Genomic DNA, 10,617 nt, shown 5'->3' with positions numbered 1-10,617 from the left:
TATATATATATATATATATATATATATATATATATATATATATATATATATATATATATATTTATATATATATTTTTTTAATTGTAATAATGTTTCACAATATTAATGTTATTACAGTGTTACAATATTACAGTATTATAATGTATATTGTACTTCTTTAAACACACGCACACAAACTTTAAGAAAAAACCTAAGAGAAAATTTATGAGTACATAAAGTGTAGAATTTATTATAGTTTAAAAAATAATATCCTAATATTTTATTTTAAATGATGACCACAGATTTTAAGATACTGGCAGAGTTTTCAAAAAATTTAAAATAATGCATCCATGTCTGCTGCCATTGGTTTCTATTTTTGGAGCTTAAGGAACAAATAACAAGTTCAGAAACAGTAAAGCACAAAATCTTAGATATGCATCTCTGAAATTGAACTTTTTCACCACCAGAGGGTGCAAGAATGACCCCATCAGGCCTCTGACAGGACAGTGCAAACTCCTCAAGAACCTGGACAGAGCTGTGTCCAGAAATAGATATGTTCTACACAAATCAGTTCTACTTACTGTTTGACATTCTATCAGAAATCATCACACACCATTAATACTGCAACACATAAAACAAAAAAAACTATGAAACAAGAACATCAATATAATAATGAGTAAGAAAGGTTAAAGGAGAATTGCGATCAGTAGAAAATGAAAAGACTGAGGTTAAAGTAGAAGGTTTCAAGGCTGAGGTGGCATGTAGGTTCTTCAATGATCAATTGGCGTAAAACTCTTAAAGCATTTGTTTTTTTGTCACATCCATCTGGATAATGTAATGATATGCAGTATGCATGCAGTAGAAGACCTCAGAGGCGCATGTCAAGGGTGATTACAGGCACGCAGACCACAGGAGGAATGATCGGTGTAACTAAAGAAAATCCCCGTATAAAGGTTTAAAGGCTGAGGTGGCATTTAGATGCTTAAAGGATCAGACTTCATGCAGTACAAGTCCAACATAAAAGACACGTGGAGTTTGCCACAGCAGAAACTGAACAAGACATCCTTGTCTGAGAGTCACTGTGTTATAAAATAAAATCACAAATGGTTTGGGGATAAACAGGGCTGGGGTCTGAATTTCAAGCAGAAAAAGCACCAAGAACACATGAAAGATTCACAGTGGGAGATTAAGGTTTTTTTTGTGTGTGTGTGTGGAAATTTAGCTTTTACTCTTTGTCTCCGTTTTCAAATTTTTCAGTTTTTTTTTATATTAAAATCTTGATTTGTTATCCTTTTTGCCTTAAATCAGTTTTTATTTAATCTTTCGCTTTTATTTTTTTTTCTGTTGCACTTTTTTTTAACACTTCTTAGTTCATTGAGCAAAGATATACTTTTCTAGCATTAGCTGAGGGGAGCTGGGTGCCCCCCAAAAGGGTCTGATTGCCACATGGGCATATCTGGAGGATTCTTTTATCTTGGGCTTCATCTGTATCTGGTTCTGTAATGTACCAAGCTGAGGTTGTTATGCATTTTGGGCCTGTTTGAGAATGTTCGCCCAAGTTAACGCCCAACGCTGATGTTGCAGGTCTTGCAGCTGGGGTCTTTCTTAGCATTGACCGTTGACAAGCTCATCAACTGGTGGCCGCTGATCTGAGAGACAGTCCCCTGGGCCAGTTGCACCGGCTCAGTATAAATCAGCTCCAGGATCACATCCTGCGCATGCTGAAACACCACCCGCCCATCCTCCCCGCTTACACGTGTGAGAAAGCGGTTGTTTGTCACATCCAGCTCTGGCAGGCGATCTCTACAGTAAAGGTCTCCACGCGAGCCCCGGGGAGCCAGGACGAGGATAACATAATGATAGGCAGTGTACATGCAGTAGAAGTCCCCGAAGTAGAGGCGAGTGTCAGGGGTGAACAGAACCTCGGCGGGTATCTGGAAGCGGAAGCGGCCGTAGGGGGAATCCTGTGGCGGCTGACCTGTGTTAAACTCAGTGTTGCAGCTGAAGAAGATCCCCTCCAGTTTACCGCTGAGAGGTGAACCATGACTACCGCTGTTATCCTTTACCGAGGGCATCATTCGGCTGCCAAGGACATCCCTGTGAGAGAAAAAAAGACATTTCTAAAATTCCTTATTCACATGTCTTTATATCATTACTCTACTGTTAAGTTGCTTATGCTCACTAAAGCAACATTTATCTTATTTTGCAAAAACAGTATTGTGAAATATTACTGCAAATTAAAACAACAGTTTTCTATTTTAATATATTTGATAATTTATTGATTTGGTGCTCAAGAAACATTTCTTATTACTATTAATGATGAAAAGAGATGTGCTGTTTTATTTTTTTGCCATGATAAGTTATTTTACTGTGATAAATTTTTTCAGGATGAATACAAAATTAAAAAGAAAATAATTTATTTGAAATAGAAATCTTATTATAAAAATATTATTTTTCATATAAACAATTTACAAAATATTATTCAACTATAATATAATATAATAAACAACTATTTTGTATTTATTGTAATCAGATTAAAGTGTATATGTGGAATAAAAGTATATATATATATATATATATATATATATATATATATATATATATATATATATATATATATATATATATATATATATATATATATAGATATTTTTTTTTTTTTTTTTTTTTTTTATCATACTGACCCCAAACTTTTGAACATAAATGTAAGTGAAAATATAAAGGCATTTCACAAAAAGCAGAAAGTAAACCTGACTTATTAATGAGGAAATTATTCCACAAGAGGGAGCTGTTTGCTTCCTAATGCCAAACTGAAAATCAGAAGTAAAGAAAGATAATCTTCATCTTCCTCAACCTGGATTACCTGGATTACCTTTCCCTTCTCTCTCGTATCCTTAGCATTTTTTACTAAGTTTATTTTTTTATTATTACCTGCAGTGTTGGAAGTAATCCTCATTCTGATTTCGGTAAAAGACGGAGAACTTGAGCATCCTGCCAGCAATGACTTCAGCCTTCTGCAACAGCTGTGTCAAATGCACTGAGGAATAATCTAGAAAATTGATGAAAATATTTAATTAGTCTTGTTAACCACATAAAAAGCCGATCAATATCACAACATTTTATTATCTTTATTCTCCTATTTCAGATTATTTTGGTATTAGGTATTTAAAAACATTTTTTTGTGAAATGTATGTGTGTTTTTACATTTTAATTTCAATCTCTTTTTCTAATACCAATTTACAGCACTTTTAATTACCTTTGTGTATCAAACAGTCTCTATAGTCTTGTCTTGCATTCTTTTTTATATGTATGTGTGTGTTTGGGTGATTTACCTGCTGTACAAAATTCAACAATGTCACTCCATTGTGATACAGAGTAGTCTCCATCCGTCTGTTTGGATGCTATTTGCACGGCAACTGTGTATTCTGTCCGTGGACTCAGGAACCAATGGCCTCGCACTGTCATGGGCAACGGGACTGCCTTAGCAACAAGCTTCGTAGGCACATCCTAAAGACAGAGAGTCATCCAGGAAAGAATTGACTAATTAGTGACATTTAATCATTTTTTTATTATGACTATGAACAACAGAATGAAATGTACTAAAACTCTCTCATAAATAGGCACAAAAAAAGCCAATTAGTATTATAAACTTTTACAGACTTTGAAACCCCAGGCAATATGTCACATGAAAAAAATCTACAGAATATTTGTAGAGTCATTGTGAAAACTAAAATTTTACTTGGCTATATATTTTTTACATAAAGGACTAAATAATTTGTGTAGTGAACTGAATCATTGAGTACCTTGTGTTTGAATTTGTTGGAGTTTTTGTTCTCCTTCTTGTTAAGATCAATGAAGTAATGTGTGATCTTCTCTGTGGTATGAGGGTCCATTTCCCAGCAGATCTTAAAGGAGTCACATGTGATGTTACTGATCTTGATGTTGCGAGCAACAGGTAATTCCATTCCCACCACTCCAGGATCCTCAGCCTTACCTGAGATAAAGAAAGAAAGTGTGTCTAACATCCTTTGTACTGTTTGAAATATTTATCCGTATGTGTTTCTCTATAAATACTGATACACTGACCCACATACACAATCGCACAGAGCAAGAAAAGTGCTTTGTTGGCTACAGTGTGTGCACTGTGCTATCTTAGTGTCCAGAAATGCACAACAGGAATGCCACACACACTCTAAACAAAGCACAGTGAACATTGAACCGCCTCTTAAAACCATGAATGGGGTCATGATAAAGCTTTACTGTACAATAAGCACCCTCAGCTCACTGTTCACTACACTGAGCCCTTTCTCTCCTAAACTGATTTCTTTACTACTGCTGACATATTCCTCTGGAAATAAATGACTATAATATGAACTCTGTATGAGTATTGCTTTATTGGAGGATGCATATCTGAATATGGACAGATGCTCTTATACTAAATGAATTATTGAACCCTGAAGTTTCACTAACATTTATGGACAAATTAAATTGATTAAAAAATGACAGTAATGACATTTATAGTGTTACAAAAGATTTCTATTTAAATTACATTCTGTTGTTCTGAACTTTATTAATCATATAATCCTGTAAACATGTATCATGGTTTCCAGAAAGTAATAAACACTGATAATAACAATTTTATCCTGAGCACCAAATCAGCATATTACAATGATTTCTGAAGTATTATGTGAAAAGCCAGCTTTACCATCACAGAAAACATTTTGAAAAAGTTATATATTAAAATTGAAAAAGGATATTTTAATTATAATCATGTTTTGCAATATTTTTACTGTATTTTTAATTATTGCAGCCTTGGTAAGCATAAAAGACTTTACAAAAACATTGTCAGAAACATTAAAATTAAATCTTACTGACCCCAAAATTTTGAATGCTAGCGTATGTTTCATGCACCCTTGCTTATGACCACAGAACAATCCTTTAAAAGCCTGTTTCTGTCTTTGAATAAAAAATCAATAATGTAATAATGAGACTAAACGAAATAAGAAAGTCAAAATTTTGAGAAATTCACATTGTGTCACAATTATAGTTTCAACTACAATAAATATAGTTCAAAACAAGAAATGAAGTCAGCATAGAGAGACATAAAGTAATTTGGAAATACAAAGCCACATTGTGTAGTAAAAAGCCATATCTGTGATGAAGTCGCAATTATAGAAAATAAAGTGACAGTTTCAAAAAATAAAGTTGCACTTATTTGATATAAAGTAAAAAATTAAAGAGACAAATGCACCAGAAGACTAATAAAACAGTGAAATGTCTTCTAGAAAAATAATAGTACTCACAATGTTCGGCTGAGTTATAGATATGTTCCTGTACTACACTAGTCCTCCTACAACACTGGCTCTAACAGAAGAAGCTCTCCAAAACCCGCTTCTACCAACAGCCTCTCTCACACAAACAACAGATGTCTGTTTATCAACCTTTGATTTTCTCTTACGTCTTCTCACTGCAGAATCTGCTTTCCTTCACACTTTAAGAAACTGGTTTGATGCTGCATACGTTTAGAATACGCAAACAATTTTATCTCCAGCAAATGTTAATGTAATCTTATTGAAGCCTTGGTCAAACGGTCATTAAAAAAACTCACTACAAAATCATAAAGCAAGTGCGTAGAAATGAGATTACTTTATTTGCACCAAAAACAAGTACAAGACCAGCAGTATGCATCTCTCTAGAAACACCCACAGGTCCTTCGACATGCTTTAACAAAGACAGATGTTTCCATGGAAGCAAACCAAGGCCATTAATCAATGTAGCATAATTTAAAGAGGAAGATGGCAAAACCTTCACATACACAGTGATTACAGCTGCAGGAAGATAAATTAATTTTCATTGTCTCCATTTCTCAGAAAAGATGACACCTTTTATACATCATGCACTACCGTTGAAAAGTTTGGGGAAAGGTTTTTTTTCTTTTAAAAGAGCTTAATACTATTTCATTTGTCATCAAAAATGACAGTATAGACTTTTTATTGATCAAAGTACCCTGGAAATAATGCATCACGGTTTCCACAAAAATATTAAGCAGCACAACTGTGATAATAAGAAACATTTCTTGAACACCACACCAGCATGTTAGAATGATTTCTGAAGGAATAAAATACATTTAAAAAATATAATAAAATAGAAAACTTTTTCTATTTTATATTGCAATAATAATGTTTTAGTGTTATTTTGATCAAATAAATGCAGGCACATCAATCAACCACAAACTTTTAAATTGAAGTGTATATATAGACAAGAATTTGAGACTCAAAACAGGAGAGCACAGACAGAGAAATACCTGCTGAATCATGGGAGAGTATCAGACGGGGAACGAAAAGTGTGGAGCATCTGGTTCTATATCGACTCTAATAATGTCTAAAAGCCTCCTGAGGGACCACAGTCTATTTAAAGCAACACACACACAGAAGAACCTACACTACTGAAACATCAGACATTTCAAATAAATCATTCACCAAAGTCCATTTTAAATATCTCCTTCATAAACATCTAAACAACCACGAATATCCATCAACAGAGAAGCTTGTGTGAGCTGCTTTCTCATAAAACTGCATTATTGCATAACAAAGCATAACAGAAATGTCCAGACCGCACAGACAGCACATCTAACATACTAAATAGCAAACACTCACAAATCCAAAACTACAGCGAGGTCTTAATGTGAGCAAACAGCACTGCATTTGACTACAAAATTGTATTGGTCCCTGTGCAAGCAAACAATGCTTTTCTCCTGTACGAGCTTCAACAGAGAGCGAGATTGCTGGTTAAATCTGTAAATGTCTCTGTGTTTTTGCAGAATGCTAGTTTAGTAGGGTTTAGATTTTGGTTAATGAGCTCTGGACCCACTCCAAACTGCACACAGAATTGCATATTATTAAACACATTTTCCATTTGCATAACAACAATCTGTGCACAACAGTAAATTCATATTTTAACAGTTTAGTCATAGTTAGTCAGGCTTTACATGTTTTATGATATCTACTGCAAGTGACAGAACCTGCCACCAAACTAGCATGAAAAAACTTGGTTAATGGTTATATACTGATTATTAAAAATATTTATCTACACTAAATAACTTTACATTTTGTTTTATAAGGTTTTTAATGTTAATCCAAAGCAAACCATTCAAACAATTCCCACAAAAGCCTGCTAACATCTAACATGAGCAAAAAATATATAATAATAATACATTTTAAATGTTAAATATATATATATATATATATATATATATATACATATATACACACACACACACACACACACACACACACCCACACACACACATTTCTACATGATTCTCTTAGGATCCTAGCTCCAAATATGTGTGGGGAATTTTGCTCTGAGCATAATCTGTTTCTCTCCGCCTACAATAAAGACACATTTACTTTGCAATTAACTTTTGCCAAGATGAGCTGCAGAGCTCACAATGAGTGCTGTGCACATAATATAATGGTAAAGCAGGCTGCTGTTTTCTAGTTTATGAGCCCACAGCTTCTCTAGGGGAGGGAAAATGAACTTAAGTCAAGCCTCAAGCAACATATAATAATTACAGCACTTAATCATACAGAATGAACTATTTGCATTTAATTATGGATGATTTTCCAACCAGTCTACCAATTAATTAAGCATGTGCTGTCTGTTATTCAGTAATTCAAAATGAATGTCTTCCCTAGCTGGGAATTTGTTTCTTTTCTTTTTAAACAGCGCTGAATTGTATAGATGTTTTGTTTGTTAATTCTCTTATATTTCACTTATCACATACATCAAAGCCTAGTCTTCATATTGCATCTCTCTTCATACTTGTATCCCTTGCTCAAGGGCACAATGATGGAAGAAACAGTTTACAGTTCACTGGTTGCCTCTTACTGGAATCAAATCTACAGCCGCTTCACTACAAATCCAGGTCCTTATTAGATAGGCTCACTTCAACATCTTAAACTGTTTATGTTATTTGTGCAACGTTTCTCTAAATGTATTTGTTCATTTGTTTCCAGCTGCAGTCAGGAATTCCCAAGGTTGCTCAACATCCTGCATGGAACACATTCAGGTTTCTAGCTAATCTGATTTAGATATTTACACCAGCACTCAGCTGATGGATTAGAATTAGTCAATCCTAGAAGTTTCAATCATAATATGAATGCACACATTAACTAAAATCTTCTTTAAGAGCATAGTTTTTCAATAAAAATATCCTAAACATCATCTTATAAAGATCTTAAATTAGGGTGTTTAAAGTCAGATACAGCTGTGTCTGGTTAGGACATCTGAACAGATGAGAAGTATGGTCCATGTTTACTACAGATAATTAGAGAGTTCAAGTAGTACCTCAAAAACAAACTCAGTTTGTTACAATTAAACAAAATGAAATGAGCACTGAAGTGTAAACGTGGTAACTCAAAGAGATAAGAAGCACTGTGCTGCCAGTACAGCAATCTATTCAGGCTAATTAATGCTGATTCAAATACATTCATGTGGGGAAGATAAAAGGGGTGAGTCATTGTGGAACACTGCATTCTTCTGAAGCCTGCCAAATTGCGTATTTGCAGTTTGTTGCTTCAGTCATTCTTAAAGAGGATGACACATTTTGACATTTTTCAAACACATGCTCACTATTGAAGCACTGATGGTTGTAGTGCTTATTAAAAAGACAAAGGTGATTCCTTCAATTAAATGGATTTGCATTTATAGGCTTGCACTTCCACTCAAACAAAATGAGATGTTATCAAGTGATGAAAGTGAAAGGCAATTACTGTATCCTCATGTAAGACTCTACATCAAGCCTGTATGCCTTTAAAAGCCACAGCAGGTTCCTCCCAATATGAGTCCTGCTCAGTATGTGTGCGCAAGCACCTGACTTCACTTTCTGCTGTGAACATGTAGCTGTTAAAAATGTCTGATGCTCCTTGTAAACAGCTAAATAAGTTTAGTGATTCAAGAAATGTGTTTATGCATTATTTAACACATTTTAAATATTCATATAAAGTCATAAAGTAACATAAATATATGTCTCATGCTATATATTATATATATATATATATATATATATATATATATATATATATATATATATATATATATATATATATATATATATATATATATTGGCATGTGCTCCTTGTAAACAGCTAAATATGTTTGGTTTAAAACTATAGTCTTTTTTTTCAAGGAAATGTTTTTTCATTATGTATATGAATTATGCATATGAATGTAATGTATACAAATTATTAAGACTAAACTAATATTTATATATCCGAAACAACACATATGAAAACAAATAAATTGCAAACTATAAGTATGCTATGAGTTGTTTAGGATATATGAATATATTTGACTATTATTTTTATATATTGCATGATATAAGTATATAAAATATACAAATAAAAAAATGAACATTAAAATATATATAGCTATCATTGTCAAAAACCCTCACCCCCAACACATCAGCATCAAGTGCTTTAGGGCACCTGAGATTTTTATATTTATATTATTTTCTACAATACCAGTTTCTTGGTTTCAGCTTGACCGACCGCATGATGATGAAAGGAGATTGCAAGAGAAAACACAGCTGACTACATGAGGGTAGTGTCCATGGTGCTGAAACGAAAGCCTCACACAGACAGTGAGATCAGATACCACAGCCAGCACACACAAAGGCAGCCTGCCATGTTTCACTATTCCGCTTTTCATGGATGTGACAGGCGATTTTTTTCCTACAGCAATGTATAACCCCGTGTTACTACAGTCTCTAAGCGCTCAATACATAAAAAAATAAACGAGGTCCCTTAGAAAGGTTTGTTAATAGGGGAAAACAGGCGTAGATAATAGTGTCAAGTTTACAGTCTCTCACTGTGTGTTTCTTACCGTCTCTCTCGCACAGCTGGAGCGACTCCAGGCTCACGTTCTTGGTCATGCCCTCACGCGGTCTTACCGGGCTCGCGACCCCGTGTGCCTCCATGTCTGCAGAGGCGTGTGGATGTCTTTGGAAATAATTCTTCAGCTTTGGCTTGGAAAACCAAGTAGGCTGAGTCTGGTGCTCTGTCTCCTTGATTCCTCTCTTTCTTTTCCTTGTCGTTTTTGTGGAAAATGCGTCTTCACCACCACCACACTGTTGGACATGGATACATGGCCAGAAGCATAGACACTAGAAGTAGATTAATTTAGTTTAGTGGCTCAATAAAATGAAGGTAGTTGTCCTCATCTTCAGAAAATAGAAAGGTATCTTAAGTTCCCTCGTTCTGACAAACGCCACAAGTGTTTTCGATGTGGAGAAAGGGATTGACGCGAAATGAACAGAAGAACGGCGCGTTCAATTATGGTTTATGTAAAGAAGAGATCACGCTCAACACTATCGTTGATTCTCAATTTCAGCACACTTCGATCCTTTACCTCCGCTCTTTATTCCACCACCCATTTCGCTGACGTCACTTTAAACGGTCGAACTCATGTCCTTATTTGGTACCGAATCGGCCCCTGCGTGAACAGGGTGGGGATATTGATTCATCCAGTGATTCGAATCTTTTGAATTCGTTCTGTAAGACAGTGAACCCTTACATCAGATCACGAGTAAATGATTCAATAAAAAAATTGTATTCATGACCGACAAAACTTCAATTA

General features: G+C 34.5%; 1 protein-coding gene across 1 annotated transcript; it reads right to left on the bottom strand.

Annotated features, from left to right (window-relative positions):
- Window positions 1-201: 201 nt before the first annotated feature.
- LOC128031664 (phytanoyl-CoA hydroxylase-interacting protein-like) lies at window positions 202-10,457 on the bottom strand. Its single transcript, XM_052619993.1, has 5 exons — window positions 9,865-10,457; window positions 3,783-3,973; window positions 3,312-3,486; window positions 2,911-3,028; window positions 202-2,076 (listed from the first exon to the last, which is right to left on the bottom strand). The coding sequence occupies exons 1-5, from the start codon at window positions 9,956-9,958 to the stop codon at window positions 1,539-1,541; spliced, it is 1,116 nt and encodes a 371-aa protein (XP_052475953.1). The 5' UTR covers window positions 9,959-10,457; the 3' UTR covers window positions 202-1,538.
- Window positions 10,458-10,617: the final 160 nt, after the last annotated feature.

Source organism: Carassius gibelio, chromosome A17 (assembly GCF_023724105.1).
Source record: "Carassius gibelio isolate Cgi1373 ecotype wild population from Czech Republic chromosome A17, carGib1.2-hapl.c, whole genome shotgun sequence".
Lineage (NCBI taxonomy): Eukaryota > Metazoa > Chordata > Actinopteri > Cypriniformes > Cyprinidae > Carassius > Carassius gibelio.
Note: the sequence above shows the minus strand (reverse complement) of the source record. Positions and strands in the feature narration are given on the sequence as shown.